This window comes from Bombina bombina, chromosome 4 (assembly GCF_027579735.1).
Source record: "Bombina bombina isolate aBomBom1 chromosome 4, aBomBom1.pri, whole genome shotgun sequence".
NCBI classification, from domain to species: domain Eukaryota; kingdom Metazoa; phylum Chordata; class Amphibia; order Anura; family Bombinatoridae; genus Bombina; species Bombina bombina.
In genome coordinates, this window is record NC_069502.1 from 969,572,947 (window position 1) to 969,592,139 (window position 19,193).

The 19,193-nt window shown below is 37.6% G+C and overlaps 1 protein-coding gene and 1 non-coding gene across 2 annotated transcripts in view; both read left to right on the forward strand.

Moving 5' to 3' along the window:
* SLC24A3 (solute carrier family 24 member 3) overlaps positions 1-19,193 on the forward strand; it is a 905,365-nt gene that overhangs the window by 660,607 nt on the left and 225,565 nt on the right. The window contains exon 5 of the mRNA XM_053712005.1: positions 18,723-18,807. Coding sequence (XP_053567980.1) covers positions 18,723-18,807 — 85 coding nt within the window. The remainder of the gene's footprint in view (positions 1-18,722; positions 18,808-19,193) is intronic.
* Positions 2,051-2,163, forward strand: LOC128658558 (U5 spliceosomal RNA). Its single transcript, XR_008402237.1, has one exon. It is a non-coding gene; the product is annotated as a U5 spliceosomal RNA (small nuclear RNA).

Genomic DNA, 19,193 nt, shown 5'->3' on the forward strand with positions numbered 1-19,193 from the left:
TAAAGGGGAGAATCCACAGCTGCATTCATTACTTTTGGGAATTCAGAACCCGGCCACCAGGAGGAGGCAAAGACAGCCCAGCCAAAGGCCCAAACACCTCCCCCACTTTCCTCATCCCCCAGTCATTCTTTGCCTTTCATCACAGGAGGTTGGCAGAGAAGTGTCGGAAGATTAAAGATAGTCTCTTATGGAGGGTAGTACTCTTCGAAATGGGACTGAAGTTTTAAGTAATCCTGTAAGCCTCTCAGTGAGAGCATGGATGAATGTTAGAGTCGGAGATGATTGGAGAGGCTTTCTGCGACACCATCCTGACTCATGTTAACAGCTCCATAAGCAATAAGCGTTGATGAGTTTTGCTACCTGCTTTCTTCACTCAAGTCCATGTCAGAAGCAAGGCTACTATCTGTCACACTTGAAGGGCTGTGTTCCTGTTCCACGGTGTAGATTCCGGTAAGATCGTTTCATTTACTTCGATGTGTCAATGTAATGTAAACAAAAAAGTCAGAGTCTCAGTGGGACTCCTTTATCTTTATGGAATCAAGAGTTAATATGTCCTGGGGGGGGGGGGTTATTGAACAGGGGGACTTTAATCATGTTTGTTATGTGATTCTATCTGCTAATGTGTAGTGACACTTGGGCTCGTGGCTATATCAGAACATAAATGCTTTTTTTTTTTTGTCAGGCTGCGCGTCTCTTGTGGCCTTGGCATGCTTTTCTCTGGCCAGCATGGTGTACCTTGTGACTAGGCGTGGTCACATTCTGCAATCCATTTCCATATTCCTCACCGCATGGCGACGGAGAGTGTCTGTTTCGCTAGTTTTCTGGGTCACAGGAGGTGGTGAATGCCCCAGGAATTGGGGGTGTAAAGTGCCATTTTTATTTTTCTTCTATCCATAATTTCTATCCAAGTTATGGAGGATTCAGATTTTTTGGAGACGGATGTCTCTGATTCAGATTCTACTTCTGGGTAATACATGCCCATCAGTTATGTTCTGAATGCCGCTTTAGAGTGCTCTCTTCTCCTGCAACAGGGAACTTCGAGTCTGCCGAGCCATCTGCCCCTGGGGATCCCACATCCCGTGAGGCGCGTGCCCTAGATCCCTTCCTTAGCTACACAAGCAGGTGTCTCTAATGCCGTTACCCCTTCTCCGGAAGGCAGCTTGTTTCCTCCAGAGGTTATGGCACGGTTCTGAATGGCCATATCTATGGTGTTGGCACTTTTACATCTTCCTGGGAGGGAGGTGTTGATGAGATACTGTCCGTGTTCTGTTAACCAGGGCTCGTCAGGCGTGGGATCATCTGGGTCAGATCTGCCATCTGGGGAAGTGGTTTCCTCTAAAGCTTCAGGGTCCCAACCGTCGGGGTCGTCAGTTGCGCCAGCGGAGGCAAGTCTTGCTTTTTGTTATAGACTGGCACGCCTTTGTGTCCTACTGCGGCATGTTTTGGCGGTGCTGGAGGATCCCAATCCTAATGGGTTGAGGTATCCTCAGTCTTCTGTTCCAGGCGGTAAGCTGGGTTAGATGCGGGGCGGATGCAGTTAATCTCCTTGTCGTCTCTAATTTACTTTTTTTTGGGGGTTATCTTATTCCAGTTCTGAGATTTGGGAGAATTGGGGTCTCTGATTGGCTGGTCCTGTTAGTGTGCCCATTCTTCTTGAGTGTTCACCTGTGGGTGCTGCCCTCTTTTTCTTTGATCCGGTAGGATGTATTTTTATTTATTTTTGAGAAGCTCATGTCTGTTTTAAAATTTCCGTTGGGAAACATTTCTTCTCTGGAATTTGATACTAGCGATTTGTGGTGGCTTGGGCACTTCCGCGGAAGTTGCATGTTAAGGTGTTAGTACATTGTTATGTCTATAGTTCCTTTTGTCGATTCCTATTGGGGTTTAGATTTTTCTGGGACCTTGGTCAGTTCTGAGTGCCCTATGTAGCAGGCTGGTCCTGGTCGGGCACTATTTTCTGTTCCTTAAGGTCTATATCATCCACGTGGTGCTTGTGTAACTGGCTGTCCTGGTTGGGTGGTGAGTTGCTCACTCGGATGAGGAGTTAGTTATACTCTGGTTTCTCTTCAGATCGAATAAAGCTTTCGCCTTTGCTAAAGATTTCCATGGAGAGGAACATTCATGAGTTTTCAAAAAAATTGAGGCTCTGCCCCTTGCAGGGCTAAAACATGGTAGAGGAGGCCTTTCGTTCCTAGATGTCAGGTTGGTTTTCGTTTCTTCTTTTGGGTGGGGCATCAGAGGGATTGTACTCAGTCCTCATTGTCCCGTTCCTGATTGTTGGCGGGGTTCCAGAAGCAGATCCTGCTAAAGATTACTCTGGGGGTTCCGGAGGTCCTTTGGCCCCGAAGCTAGGGTTATCCATTCCCAATGGGACTGGAGGTTTAGATAACTCCTTGGACATATGGGGTACCAGGTTGGGGTGATTTGTTTTATCTCCTTTATGGTATTCTTATTGAATGTATTTTTTTAGGCCTTGAGGATAGTAACTTTTCCTTAAGGGGTCAAGGTGTCTTAGGCTTCTCTTTTCCCCTTCTTGGGGCTGGTTGGGGGGTCATCTGTTCAAGAGGTTAGGGCATTTGCGGCCTTTTTTCTTCCTCCTACTGTTTCTCGTCTGCTCCCATATTTTTTGGGGCTCTGGAGAATGTGTTTGTCTCCGTTTTTTCCTGGAGCTGACCTTAATTAAGACAGCTCCTTAGTTTTTGGACTTGGGGTGTTGTCCCTCGAGCCTTTAAGAAATATGCTCTCTGTTTCTAGGATGCTTAGCGAACGTCCAGTGTCCACAACATTTTGGATGTGGCTGTGATTGCATTTCCTTGGGTACAGGTTCTCCGTATGAGGTATCCCTATGGTTCCTCAGGGCAGTGGCGTCACTAGGGTTGGTGTCACCCGGTGCGGTAAGTCATGGTGTCACCCCCCCTCCAGAAAGCAGACACACACAAAAACACAGGCAAACACACATACAAACACTCAGACACACTTAAAAACATACTCAGATGCACACACAAACACTCGGAAACACACTCAGACACACACACACAAAAACACTGAGACACACAAAAACTCAGACACACACATACAAAATATGTAAACTGCACTGCATTAATTATGAAGCTCATGCCTAGAGCTGCTCCCTGGCTCAGCAGAACATCAAATGAAAGATAAACAGAGCACTCTAAAATAAAGGTTTAGGCACGCAAACTATGAAAATTCTGCTCTCTGACTCTGTTCCAAGTCTGTCAGTGCACAGCCCTGGGCCCCATGTCACTGAGCAGTGAGCACAGATAGGCATGCAAGTTTAGGCTAGCAGCGCAACTTTGAAAGCCCCACGGCACACCCACAACATTCATAGTGAAATTGGGCAGGGGAGGAGCAAAGTACAAACAAGCAAAAGCAGCCGGGAAAACTATTTGTTGAAATTGCAGCACTGGCTCAAGGGGCAAAAAAATTGTGTGTCTACAACTTCCCCAGTCCCACTAATGTTCACAAATGCCACCCTCTAATAAAATAATCTATGCATCTCAACATTGTATTTCTTTGAATTTCAATAAAATGTAAAAAAAAATAATAATAAAAAAAATTTGTTTTGGTGTCACCCCCTGGAGGGTGTCACCCAGGTGCGGCCCGCACCCCCCTAGTGACGCCACTGCCTCAGGGGTTACTACCTTGTGGCCGGCTCCGATTTCAGGATGTTGGGTTTTCCTGGTAATACATTGTGCCACTGTCTCCCCTTTTGCCTTAAATAATCTTAGATTGGATACCTTTCTGCAGACGTATATTTTTAACAAAAAAACATAGAGCCAGGGAAAAAAAGAAAAAAAAACGAGGGGTAATTCATCAGCCTTCTCCCATTCTATCATAACCATATAAAGTAGGGGCTATAATATAATAGGTAATTCATTCCTTAGTATTGCATTCATTACATATTCAGAAGATCGCAGAGGGTATATAATTTTCTTTTGCATTTCAAGTGGTAGTGATTGAAGAAATACATCCCATTTCTTGAAAAATCTTTTGATTTCTTTGACTTTATCATGCTCTATCATACATTGTTCTGCGATCATTTGGTTGAATATCTGTTTATTAAATTCTGCTATAGATGGAGTTTTTTTAGAAATCCAAAATTTTAGTAACAGAAACCTGGCTTTTACAATAGCCATTTCTATGAATAATTTTTCTTTAACTCTGATTTTTGTTTGAAATAAGAAAAAAACTGTATCTCGCTGGATTAATATATCCTCTTTTAAGATTCTTGACAGCCAAAAGCTTACCTTATTCCAATATTGTCTAACCATTGTATATTCCCAGAAATAGTGGAGAATGTCCGCACCTCTGCTAGAACATTTTACGCATTTATCTTTAATTTTTTCCCCCTATCTCGCCATTATTGCAGGAGTGAGATATGTTTGGTGGAGTAGATTAGTATGTGCTTCTCTATAATTACTGGATATGATTATCTTATCTATTCTTCTGAGACTATTTTGTATTAATTCTTCGTTGCACTCTGAGAAACCTTTAATATGCCATTTTTTTTACTAACAATTGGAGATTAAGTTGGCCCTCTCTTCTACTATTTTCCTGTACCAGCATTTAATAGAGTAATCTCCGTTGTTACAAATTTTCAAGTATTCATTAATTGTAGACCAGCTCCAATCAATACCTTGCGTATGTAAAAGATTATTAGCCAGATTTCTTAATTGTAAAAAGGCAAAAAAGTATTTACTAGGTATATCAAACTCAGATTTTATATTCTCAAAGGTTTTGACCCGTGACCTAGGATCAGTGAAGTTAATTATTTGACTAACCTATATCAACCCCTTTCTTTTCCATCTATGAAACACTGCCAATCCTAATGCTTCCGGGAATAGAGGAAAACCAATAATTGTTAGATAATTTTAAACCATGCAATTTAACTGTAGTTTTCTTTCATGTAATTAGCTGTCCACTATCGCCCCTCCTGTTCAATTTATCTATTGAATCATTAGCTATAAAAATCTGTCAGGATTTGCAAGGGTTTTTTTGTAAAAATATAGAGGAAAAAATTCTCTTATACGCAGATGATGTGTTAATTTTTCGGAGACATACCACGCAGAATATCCCTAGATTAATGGAAATAGATATATACAGTGCTTTTTCGGGTTATAAGGTAAACAGAGCTTCTATGGTTAAAAAATAAATAGAGACTCTATAACTTTAAGTCCCTTTAAAGAAGTGGAAAAAATTATCTAGGTACATGCCTCAGTAAGAATCCTAAAGATTGGTATGATCAGAATTTTAAGCCAATATTTCTAAAAATACGTGAACATATCAACGCTTGGAAACATCTTTCACTAGCTCTAACAGGCAAAATTAATTTAATTAAAATGATTTTATTCCCAAAAATCCTATATAAATTACAGAATTTGCCCTTACTGTTAAAGAAGGCAGATATCAAAGCTTTTAAAAGAGATCTGACTAAATTTATAGGTGGTACAAAAAGGAAAAGAATGTCATTAAAAATATTAATGCAACCTAGAGACCAAGGAGGATTTGCTCTTCTAGATTTTGAAAAATATAACTTAGTCTGTCTAGTCAAAATAGCTGTTGAATGGATTTTAGATACTGAATATAACACAACAAAAATTCTAGAAGAGAGTCTAGTTAAACCATTTTCCTTAAAAGCCTTATTACATGCAAAAGGAAAAGATCTTCCAAAAGAGATTAAAAACAAAAGTACCTTTACGGGATCATCAAAGCTTGGCAGCAATACTGCAAAAAACATAATTTATGTAAGAACTTACCTGATAAATTCATTTCTTTCATATTAGCAAGAGTCCATGAGCTAGTGACGTATGGGATATACATTCCTACCAGGAGGGGCAAAGTTTCCCAAACCTCAAAATGCCTATAAATACACCCCTCACCACACCCACAAATCAGTTTTACAAACTTTGCCTTCTATGGAGGTGGTGAAGTAAGTTTGTGCTAGATTCTACGTTGATATGCGCTCCGCAGCAGGTTGGAGCCCGGTTTTCCTCTCAGTGTGCAGTGAATGTCAGAGGGATGTGAGGAGAGTATTGCCTATTTGAATGCAGTGATCTCCTTCTACGGGGTCTATTTCATAGGTTCTCTGTTATCGGTCGTAGAAATTCATCTCTTACCTCCCTTTTCAGATCGACGATATACTCTTATATATACCATTTCCTCTACTGATTCTCGTTTCAGTACTGGGTTGGCTTTCTACTACGTGTAGATGAGTGTCCTGGGGTAAGTAAGTCTTATTTTCTGTGACACTCTAAGCTATGGTTGGGCACTTTTATATAAAGTTCTAAATATATGTATTCAAACATTTATTTGCCTTGACTCAGGATGTTCAACGTTCCTTATTTCAGACAGTCAGTTTCATATTTGGGATAATGCATATGAATAAATCATTTTTTCTAAATGTTTTCAAAATTTGTCTTTTTCCCTGTGGGCTGTTAGGCTCGCGGGGGCTGAAAATGCTTCATTTTATTGCGTCATTCTTGGCGCGGACTTTTTTGGGCCAAAGGTGTCGGCGTTCCGGATGTGGCGTCATTTTGGTGCCAAAAGCATTTAGGCGCCAAATAATGTGGGCATCTTTTTTGGCGCTAAAAAAATATGGGCGTCACTTTTGTCTCCACATTATTTAAGTCTCATTATTTTGTGCTTCTGGTTGCTAGAAGCTTGTTCTATGGCATTTTTTTTCCCATTCCTGAAACTGTCATTTAAGGAATTTGATCAATTTTGCTTTATATGTTGTTTTTTCTATTACATATTGCAAGATGTCCCACGTTGAAGCTGAGTCAGAAGATACTTCTGGAAAATCCCTGCCTGGTGCTGGAGCTACCAAAGCTAAGTGTATCTGCTGTAAACTTTTGGTATCTGTTCCTCCAGCTGTTGTTTGTACTGTTTGTCATGACAAACTTGCTAATGCAGATAATATTTCCTTTAGTACTGTTACATTACCTGTTGCTGTTCCGTCAACATCTAATACTCAGAGTGTTCCTGATAACATAAGAGATTTTGTTTCTAAATCCATTAAGAAGGCTATGTCTGTTATTCCTCCTTCTAGTAAACGTAAAAAGTCTTTTAAAACTTCTCATTTTTCAGATGAATTTTTAAATGAACATCATCATTCTGATACTGATATTGGTTCTTCTGATTCAGAGGATTCTGTCTCAGAGGTTGATGCTGATAAATCTTCATATTTATTTAAAATGGAATTTATTCGTTCTTTACTTAAAGAAGTCCTAATTGCATTAGAAATTGAGGATTCTAGTCCTCTTGATACTAAATCTAAACGTTTAGATAAGGTTTTTAAATCTCCTGTAGTTATTCCAGAAGTTTTTCCTGTCTCTGGTGCTATTTCTGAAGTAATTTCCAGGGAATGGAATAATTTGGGTAATTCTTTTACTCCTTCTAAACGTTTTAAGCAATTATATCCTGTGCCATCTGACAGATTAGAATTTTGGGACAAAATCCCTAAGGTTGATGGGACTGTCTCTACTCTTGCTAAGCGTACTACTATTCCTACGGCAGATGGTACTTCCTTTAAGGATCCTTTAGATAGGAAAATTGAATCCTTTCTAAGAAATGCTTACTTGTGTTCAGTTAATCTTCTTAGACCTGCTATATCTTTAGCGGATGTTGCTGCAGCTTCAACCTTTTGGTTAGAAGCTTTAGCGCAACAAGTAACAGATCATAATTCTCATAGCATTCTTCTTCTTCTACAACATGCTAATAATTTTATTTGTGATGCCATCTTTGATATCATTAGAGTTGATGTCAGGTATATGTCTCTAGCTATTTTAGCTAGAAGAGCTTTATGGCTTAAAACTTGGAATGCTGATATGTCTTCTAAGTCAACTTTGCTTTCCCTTTCTTTCCAGGGTAATAAATTATTTGGTTCTCAGTTGGATTCTATTATCTCAACTGTTACTGGAGGGAAAGGAACTTTTTTACCACAGGATAAAAAATCTAAAGGTAAATTTAGGTCTAATAATCGTTTTCGTTCCTTTCGTCACAACAAGGAACAAAAGCCTGATCCTTCATCCTCAGGAGCGGTATCAGTTTGGAAACCATCTCCAGTCTGGAATAAATCCAAGCCTTTCAGAAAACCAAAGCCAGCTCCCAAGTCCACATGAAGGTGCGGCCCTCATTCCAGCTCAGCTGGTAGGGGGCAGATTACGTTTTTTCAAAGAAATTTGGTTCAATTCCGTTCACAATCTCTGGATTCAGAACATTGTTTCAAAAGGGTACAGAATTGGCTTCAAGATAAGGCCTCCTGCAAAGAGATTTTTTCTTTCCCGTGTCCCAGTAAACCCAGCGAAGGCTCAAGCATTTCTGAAATGTGTTTCAGATCTAGAGTTGGCTGGAATAATTATACCAGTTCCAGTTCTGGAACAGGGGCTGGGGTTTTATTCAAATCTCTTCATTGTACCAAAGAAGGAGAATTCCTTCAGACCAGTTCTGGATCTAAAAATATTGAATCGTTATGTAAGGATATCAACATTCAAAATGGTAGACAAGCATTACCAGTTTGTGGCTCTACCGTTTGGCCTAGCTACAGCCCCAAGAATTTTTACAAAGGTTCTCGGTGCCCTTCTGTCTGTAATCAGAGAACAGGGTATTGTGGTATTTCCTTATTTGGACGATATCTTGGTACTTGCTCAGTCTTCACATTTAGCAGAATCTCATACGAATCGACTTGTGTTGTTTCTTCAAGATCATGGTTGGAGGATCAATTTACCAAAAAGTTCATTGATTCCTCAGACAAGGGTAACCTTTTTAGGTTTTCAGATAGATTCAGTGTCCATGACTCTGTCTTTGACAGACAAGAGACGTCTAAAGTTGATATCAGCTTGTCGAAACCTTCAGTCACAATCATTCCCTTCGGTAGCTTTATGCATGGAAATTCTAGGTCTTATGACTGCAGCATCGGACGCGATCCCCTTTGCTCGTTTTCACATGCGACCTCTTCAGCTCTGTATGCTGAACCAGTGGTGCAGGGATTACACAAAGATATCTCAATTAATATCTTTAACACCGATTGTACGACACTCTCTGATGTGGTGGACAGATCACCATCGTTTAGTTCAGGGGGCTTCTTTTGTTCTTCCGACCTGGACTGTAATTTCAACAGATGCAAGTCTGACAGGTTGGGGAGCTGTTTGGGGGTCTCTGACAGCACAAGGGGTTTGGGAATCTCAGGAGGTGAGATTACCGATCAATATTTTGGAACTCCGTGCAATTTTCAGAGCTCTTCAGTCATGGCCTCTTCTAAAGAGAGAATCGTTCATTTGTTTTCAGACAGACAATGTCACAACTGTGGCATACATCAATCATCAAAGAGGGACCCACAGTCCTCTGGCTATGAAGGAAGTATCTTGAATTCTGGTATGGGCGGAATCCAGCTCCTGTCTAGTTTCTGCGGTTCATATCCCAGGTATAGACAATTGGGAAGCGGATTATCTCAGCCGCCAAACGTTACATCCGGGCGAATGTACAGGCTCGTAAATCTGTAACTAGGGAGATATATTAGAGTCTGGAAGACTTATATTTCTTGGTGTCTTTCTCATCATTTTTCCTGGCATTCTTTTAGAATTCCGAGAATTTTACAATTTCTTCAGGATGGTTTGGATAAAGGTTTGTCTGCAAGTTCCTTGAAAGGACAAATCTCTGCTCTTTCTGTTCTTTTTCACAGAAAGATTGCTAATCTTCCTGATATTCATTGTTTTGTACAAGCTTTAGTTCGTATAAAACCTGTCATTAAGTCAATTTCTCCTCCTTGGAGTTTGAATTTGGTTCTGGGGGCTCTTCAAGCTCCTCCGTTTGAACCTATGCATTCGTTGGACATCAAATTACTTTCTTGGAAAGTTTTGTTCCTTTTGGCTATCTCTTCTGCCAGACGAGATTCTGAATTATCTGCTCTTTCTTGTGAGTCTCCTTTTCTGATTTTTCATCAGGATAAGGCGGTGTTGCGAACTTCTTTTAAATTTTTACCTAAGGTTGTGAATTCTAACAACATTAGTAGAGAAATTGTGGTTCCTTCATTGTGTCCTAATCCTAAGAATTCTAAGGAGAGATCATTGCATTCTTTGGATGTTGTTAGAGCTTTGAAATATTATGTTGAAGCTACTAAGAATTTCCGAAAGACTTCTAGTCTGTTATCTTTTCCGGTTCTAGGAAAGGTCAGAAGGCCTCTGCCATTTCTTTGGCATCTTGGTTGAAATCTTTAATTCATCATGCTTATGTCGAGTCGGGTAAAACTCCGCCTCAAAGGATTACAGCTCATTCTACTAGGTCAGTTTCTACTTCCTGGGCGTTTAGGAATGAAGCTTCGGTTGATCAGATTTGCAAAGCAGCAACTTGGTCTTCTTTGCATACTTTTACTAAATTCTACCATGTTTTCTTCTTCTGAAGCTGTTTTTGGTAGAAAAGTACTTCAGGCAGCTGTTTCAGTTTGAATCTTCTGCTTATAATTTAAACTTTATTTTGGGTGTGGATTATTTTTCAGCGGAATTGGCTGTCTTTATTTTATCCCTCCCTCTCTAGTGACTCTTGCGTGGAAAGATCCACATCTTGGGTAGTCATTATCCCATACGTCACTAGCTCATGGACTCTTGCTAATTACATGAAAGAAAACATAATTTATGTAAGAACTTACCTGATAAATTCATTTCTTTCATATTAGCAAGAGTCCATGAGGCCCACCCTTTTTTTGTGGTGGTTATGATTTTTTTGTATAAAGCACAATTATTCCAATTCCTTATTTTTTATGCTTTCGCACTTTTTTCTTATCACCCCACTTCTTGGCTATTCGTTAAACTGATTTGTGGGTGTGGTGAGGGGTGTATTTATAGGCATTTTGAGGTTTGGGAAACTTTGCCCCTCCTGGTAGGAATGTATATCCCATACGTCACTAGCTCATGGACTCTTGCTAATATGAAAGAAATGAATTTATCAGGTAAGTTCTTACATAAATTATGTTTTTTGCAGTATTGCTGCCAAGCTTTGATGATCCCGTAAAGGTACTTTTGTTTTTAATCTCTTTTGGAAGATCTTTTCCTTTTGCATGTAATAAGGCTTTTAAGGAAAAGGGTTTAACTAGACTCTCTTCTAGAATTTTTGTTGTGTTATATTCAGTATCTAAAATCCATTCAACAGCTATTTTGACTAGATAGACTAAGTTATATTTTTCAAAATCTAGAAGAGCAAATCCTCCTCGGTCTCTAGGTTGCATTAATATTTTTAATGACATTCTTTTACTTTTTGTACCACCTATAAATATAGTCAGATCTCTTTTAAAAGCTTTGATATCTGCCTTCTTTAACAGTAAGGGCAAATTCTGTAATTTATATAGGATTTTTGGGAATAAAATCATTTTAATTAAATTAATTTTGCCTGTTAGAGCTAGTGAAAGATGTTTCCAAGCGTTGATATGTTCACGTATTTTTAGAAATATTGGCTTAAAATTCTGATCATACCAATCTTTAGGATTCTTACTGAGGCATGTACCTAGATAATTTTTTCCACTTCTTTAAAGGGACTTAAAGTTATAGAGTCTCTATTTATTTTTTAACCATAGAAGCTCTGTTTTGTTAATATTTACCTTATAACCCGAAAAAGCACTGTATATATCTATTATTTCCATTAATCTAGGGATATTCTGCGTGGTATGTCTCCGAAAAATTAACACATCATCTGCGTATAAGAGAATTTTTTCCTCTATATTTTTACAAAAAAAAACCTTGTAAATCCTGACAGATTTTTATAGCTAATGATTCAATAGATAAATTGAACAGGAGGGGCGATATTGGACAGCCCTGTCTCATTCCTCTTTCCAATTTTTATCGGGGGATTCTATGCCATTAACTGAAATCACAGAAATCGGGTTATTATGTATTGATCCAATATAATTCATGAAAGACCCAGAAAAGCCAAACTTTATTAGAGATGTAAACAAATGATCCCACTGCACTGCATCAAATGCTTTTTCAGCATCTATGGCTATCATTACTGCATCTTGATTGGGTTCATTATTTTTGTCACTATAATTCCTGAAGTGCTCAAGAATAATACAAGCTTGATGGATATTGAATACAGAGCTCCGACCATTCATAAAACCCACCTGATTAAAGAGTATAATATTACCTAATATTTTCTTGTCTTTCTGCCACTATTGTAGCTAGAATCTTGTAATCTGTATTAAGCAGTTAAATTGGTCTATAGGAGTCTGGCTGATTGGGGTCTCTACATTTCTTATGTATCATAATGGTTACTGCTCTGGTAAAGTTTTTGGACATTGTTCCTCTGTCAGAGTAATAATAATTAAACAGCTTTGTCAATTTTTTTAAGATTTCTTTGCTTAATATTTTGTAGAACTCTGCTGGTAGTTGATCTGGTCCAGGGGCCTTGTTGACTTTAATCTTTCTGATTGTTAACTCAACCTCTTCTTCTGTAATTGGTTGATTGATACTTTCAATCTGTTCTGCCGATAAACTAGGGATGGAGAGAGTGTCCCAGAAAAGATCTTTTTTTATGCTTTCTATCTTACTACCCCTATACATTTCCCGAAATAACTTGTAGAAGGTGTCATTTTTTTAATCATGATCATGTGTAATCGAATCTCCTACATTTATTGTAAGAATTATATTGTTTGGTTTTTTTTATACAGATTTTACTACCTTAGCCAAGATGCTGCCTGCTTTTTATATCCTCTTATATGGCTTCTTGTAAAAAAAATGTATCCCTTTCTCGTTTTGCTTGTATATATTTAGAACAATTGTTCTTTAAAGATATCTATTATATGCATTGGTTAATTGATTAGTGAGTTGTTCCTTCCCTCATTAAGATATCAGCTACTAAGAAATAATCAATCCTGGACAAAGAGGCAGATGATTTAGATAGACATGTATAACATTTAAGGGACACTGAACCCCCAAAAAATTATTTTGTGATTCAGATAGAGCATGCGATTTTAAGCAACTTTCTAATTTATTCCTATTATCAAATTTTCTTGGGAAAGCACTTGTTTATTGGTGGTTGAATTTATCCACCAATCAGCAAGAACTGGGCCGGCATATAAACTTACATTCTTGCATTTCAAATAAAGATACCAAGAGAATGAAGACAATTTGATAATAGGAGTAAATTAGAAAGTTGGTTAAAATTGCATGCTCTGTCTGAATCACAAGAACAAATTTGGGTTCAGTGTCCCTTTAAGTATGCGGATTCTGAATCCTCCAGATATCGTTTAATTTAAGGGAGGACTAAATAATAGATAACACTTTTAATAACTTTATTTAAACCTGGACGGCACATACATACAAAACATAGCAGTAGAGCACATTTAATTCTTCTGTTCTTTTAAAGACCAAGAACAATGTTCTAATAGTCTGTATTGTAATTATTGAGTGCAAAGTAATGATCTACCATTACAAAAAGTGTTGAAATTGTTGAGCACCAGCAGATGACTTGCACAGTCCATCTCCTTGAAACATTTTCTTTTTAATAATGTGTCTAATAATTTAATGTATTGGTCTACCCTTGTAAAGAATGCAAAGTTTGGCTTTCGTTGCTCTGTTTTGTACATTCATGTGAAGCTTATCTCTGCAAAATGGGCTTGTTCCCAATTTCCCAGAGTGTTTGCCGTGTATACAGCAAACTTAAATGAATTTACATTGAATTTGAAATACTCAGCAGTGCAAAAACAATAAATGCGGTTAATTACATGACCATTTTAAATATTTTGTTTTATATATAGAGAGACTTAAAGGGACAGTCTACACCAAATTTGTTCTTATTTAAAAAGATAGATAATCCCTTTATTACCCATTCCCCGTTTTTGCATAACCAACACAGTTATAATAATATACTTTTTACCTCTGTGATTATCTTGTATCTAAGCTTGTGCAGGCAGCCTCCTTATCTAAGTGCTTTTGACAGACATGCAGTGTAGTCAATCAGTGAAGACTCCTAAATAACTTCACGGGAGTGAGCACAATGTTATCTATATGACACATGTGAACTAGCACAGTCTAACTGTGAAAAACTTTCAAAATGCTCTGAGCTAGGAGGCGGTTTTCAACTGTTTAGAAATCAGTTTGAGCCTAGCTAGGTTTAGCTTTTCAAAAATACCACCAAGGGAACAAAGCAAATTTGATGATAAAAGTAAATTGGAAAGTTGTTTAAAATGACATGCCCTATCTGACTCATGAAAGTTTAGTTTTGACTTTACTGTCCCTTTAAAAGAACAAGGTCTCATGCAAGAGACTTTATTACAGATTCCCTGTGTAAGGCATCTTAACAAAATTATATAAATAAAATTCACAGCAAAAACCTAGGTATATACATGTCACAGTGCAATTTGTCAGCAAAAAAAATAATAATAATAATCAGAAATTTGCAAGAGCAAAGTCACAGAAAAAGAACATTATTACAATTCAAATAAGTCACTCTGCAAGTGACATCAACAACGTTATACAGATCATTTCAAGCATTTTTCTAGAGTATACTGTGTATTTATCTTGAATATATCTGCTTTCATATACATGTATCAGTGTAATGTCATTGCATTACATTGAACTTATAAATTTGCCTGTGCAAGTGACTTTTACACTCTCCGTGTGCCATCCAGCTCACATTTACCACGGAACAATATCTTTAGTGTGAGCTATTCAGTACCCTTTCTATATTGGAGCTTTAACAGCTTGTGCAGTCGACCTTACAGAGGGGCACCTGATACAGCATTGACAGCTATATTTAACGCGCCAATCAGCCTTTACCTATCTCACATTTCTCCCTGTTTTTTTCAGTGTAATGTCGCCATAATAGCTTATGATCAAGATTCAAGCATACAATTTGATAGAAAATTAAAAAGAGTCTTAAAAAGACAAGGGCCTCTATTTATCAAAGTCTGGCAGACCTGATCCGACAGTGCGGATCAGGTCCGCCAGACCTCGCTGAATACGGAGAGCAATACGCTCACCGTATTCAGCATTGCACCAGCAGCTCACAAGAGCTGCTGGTGCAACGCCGCCCCCTGCAGAATCGCGGCCAACAGCAGGGGGGTGTCAATCAACCTGATCGTACTCGATCGGGTTGAACTGCGGCAATGTCTGTCCGCCTGCTCAGAGCAGGCGGACAGGTTATGGAGCAGCAGTCTTTAGACGGGGCCTCAAGCTCTATCCGGAGCTTGATAGATATGCCCCAAGGTCTCATGCAAGAGACGATATTACAAATTAAGATTCCCTTTACAATACATCCTAGCAAAATTATATAAATCAGATTCACAACAATAACCTAGGTATAAAAGTGTCGCAATACAATTTGTCAGCACAAAAAAAAATTATCGTAATTTTAGGAGAGCAGAGTCACAGAAAAAGAACATTATTACAATTCAAATAAGTTTTTGCTTTGCAAGTGACATTAAAAAAAATTGTATAAATCATTTCAAAATTTTTCTAAAGTATATATTTATCTCGACTATTTCAACTTTCATATACATACCTCAATGTAATGTCGTCATAATAGCTTGTGATCAAGATACGAGCCAGTCAGGGTTTGAGCACGTGGCAAGCACAATGGTTTGAACAGGAACGGGGAGGGGGGACAAAAAGAGGTGGGGGGAGTTAAGATTTTCCATCTTTCTTACCTTCTTCTTTAATTAAACGAAACAAAACTAACTACTAGTCCCTCCCTGGGCAGTACTTCCCTCTCTTTCAAATAAAAGAGAAAAGGATCCTGGCTCGGTTAGAATAATATGGTTTCTGAAAGGGTAGAGTATATGTTTTTGAATATTGGGGGAAAACGCTTTGATTATATCCTCCCATTTTTTAAATAAAGTTTTGCACACTCGAATCTGATTGTGTATCAACTAGATTTTGTTCTAAAGTAATTTGGCGATACATTTTATCTATAAACTCCTTGAGTCTGAGAGATTTTCGGGATTTACAGTTCTTCAGAATTTGATGTCTAACCAGAACGATTACTGTGTTAAAGGGACAGTCTACACCAGAATATTTTCTGTTCTAAAAAATAGATAATCCCTTTATTACCCATTATCTAGTTTTGCAAAACCAACACAGTTATAGTAATACACTCTTTACCTCTGTGATTATCTTGTATCTAAGTCTCTGCAAACTGCCCCCTTATTTCAGCTCTTTTGACAGACTTACATTTGAGCCAATCAGTGCTGGCTCCTAGGAACTCCACGTGCGTGAGCATAGTATTATCTATATGAAATACATGAACTAACAACGTCTAGTGGTGAAAAACTTTCAAAATGCCATGAGCTAAGAGGCAGCCTTCAAGGGCTTAGAAATTATCATTTGAACCTCCTAGATTTAGCTTTCAACTAAGAATACCAAGAGAACAAAGCAAAATTGGTGATAGAAGTAAAATTGGAAAATTGTTTAAAATTACATGCCCTATCTGAATAATGATAGTTTGATTTGGACTAGACTGTCCCTTTAATTAAATTAAAGTTAATACTGTTAGGTACTTTATAAGAATGAAAAATTACCTTGAAGATATCAAATTCTATCCTATGACTTAATCTACTAGAAAGTCAAAAGGCTACTTTTAGCCAGAAAGAATTTACTTTTGGATATGACCAAAAATAGTGTAAAATATCCGCTCTAGGGAAGCCACATTTGGAGCAATTAGCTCTTTCCTCGTTCCATTTTGAGAGTATTAGCGGAGTCAAATAAGCTTTGTCAAGAATTTTAAGATGTGACTCTTTCCAGATAATTGACAGTGAGGTAGATACAGCCTTAGAGATACTTAGATTAATCATACTACTATCTTTATTTAAATAAGGTGTATCTTGCCACTTTTCTGCTAGGGTTTAGATGGTTTCTTCTCCATCTTTTTGTAGCAAAGTCTTGTACCAATATGATATGTGATGGTTACCCTTTTTATAAATGTTTAAACACGAGTATAAGGGATACCAGTCCTCTTCATACCTTCTATATATAGGAAAGATAATTAATACATAGTGTCTGGCTTGTAAGGCGAAGAAATCATGATTCTCTAAGTCCTATTCAACTTTCAGATCTTGATGAGATTTGATTGACCTAAAATCGGTATTAATCAATTTATTCTCCCATCTTAAAAACACCTCAGAAGAGATACCTTCAGGAAAGTTGGGGTTGGCTCTAAATGTTATGTACCTAGAAATTTTATTGTTTACCATTTTAAATACTTTTTAAACATATATGAGCTACTGCACTGATCAATCACTGTGTAGAATGTTATAGAGATTTGCACCTTGGGGCAGTTTTTGGAGTTCTAGGGATATGAAAGCCAAACATGTTCTTTAGTGCTTCAGACAGAGCATACAATTTTAAAAATAGTTTCCAATTTACTTCTATTATCAAATTTGCTTCATTCCCATGGTATTCTTTGTTGATGAGATACCTAGTTAGGCATCTGGAGCACTACATGACTAGTGCTCTTGCAAATGGATAATATTTTTTTAAAAACTGCTGCCATATAGTTTTCCAGAAATGGGCCGACTCCTGAGCTTATGTCTCTGCTTTTAAACAACATATACCAAGAGAATGAAGAAAAATTGATAATAGCAGTAAGAAACATAGAAACATAGATATTGACGGCAGATAAGAGCCATAGGCCCAGCACGTCTGCCCGATATTACCTAACAGTATAAACTTATCTAGTTTGTAGGATAGCCTTATGCTTGTCTCATGCATTTTTAAAGTTCCCCACAGTGGATAGAAAGTTAGAAAGTTGTTTCAAAATTGCATGCGCTATCTGAATCACAAAATAGAAAATCTGGGATTCATGTCTCTTTAAATGTCATATCCCTTTAAGCTTCATTATAGATTCCCAATATTTTTCTTTCATGATGCAACTTTCTAATTTACACCTATTGTCAATTTTTCTTAGTTCTTGTGGTATCTTTATTTGAAAAGCAGGAATGTAAACTTAAAGGGACACTCAGGTCAAATTAAATTTTCATTATTCAGATACAGCATGTAATTTTAAACAACTTTCCAATTTACTTCCATTAAAAAAAATGTGCACAGTCTTTTATATTTACACTTTTTGAGTCACCAGCTCCTATTGAGCATGTGCAAGAATTCACAGACTATACGTATATGCATTTGTGATTCGCTGATTGCTATCACATGGTACATTGGGAGTGGAAATATACATAACTTTGACATTTTTTTAGAAAAAAATCTACTACTCATTTGAAATTCAGAGTAAATGCTATTGTATTGTCTTGTTATCTTGCATTTGTTGATTATGCAAATTTTCTGTGTTTACTGGTCCTTTAAGAGCCGGCCCATTTTTTACTCAGAACCTGGGTTGCACTTGCTTATTGGTTTGCTAAATGTAGCCACCAATCACAAGCGCTAGCCAGGGTGCTGAAACCAAAAATGGGAAGAGAACGATGATAATAGGAGTAAATTAGAAAGTTGCTTAAAATTGCATGCACTATCTGAATCATGAAAGAAAAAAATTGGGTTTACTATCCTTTTAACAGAAAAAAAATATTTTGTCTCATCAAAAAAGAACTACTTTTAATGAGTTTTGCAAATGTGTGTTGAGCATGTGACCTTTGGTAATATGTTGTGAATAGAGATATTTAATATAGTCACTTAATAAAATCTGTATTTGTGATAAACCTTTGTACATGTGATGATGTTATTTGATGCACATAATGATAAATGTTTTATTTTACTGGTTTCCCACAGAGGTTACATCTCAGTGAAGATGTGGCAGGCGCTACTTTCATGGCAGCTGGCAGTTCTGCCCCTGAGCTCTTCACATCTGTAATAGGTATTTATTTGTAATTGTATTATTATCACTGTTGTTTGTAACAAATTCTGCTGCACAACACAGGGGGTAAAATAAATAGACAAGAGGAGTTGGGACAGAAGTATTACAAGGCCCCGCCCCCTAGGGACCTTACAATCTAAGCATGACTTGCTTACTGTAAAATAAAAAACATCTGTTTTTTATGGAGGTTTTATTTGTGGTATTTTATTTATGGTATTTGATGTTTCCATGTTTCAGACATTTTAAAATAAACTCACATTCATGGACTAGTTGTACACTTAGATGGTAACTGGAAGTATCCAATCAGGTAGTTGCTAGGGAATTCGCTGACTCCATACAAGGGCGTATTATAACAGCTTATAAGGGGCATATCACAGGAACCTCAG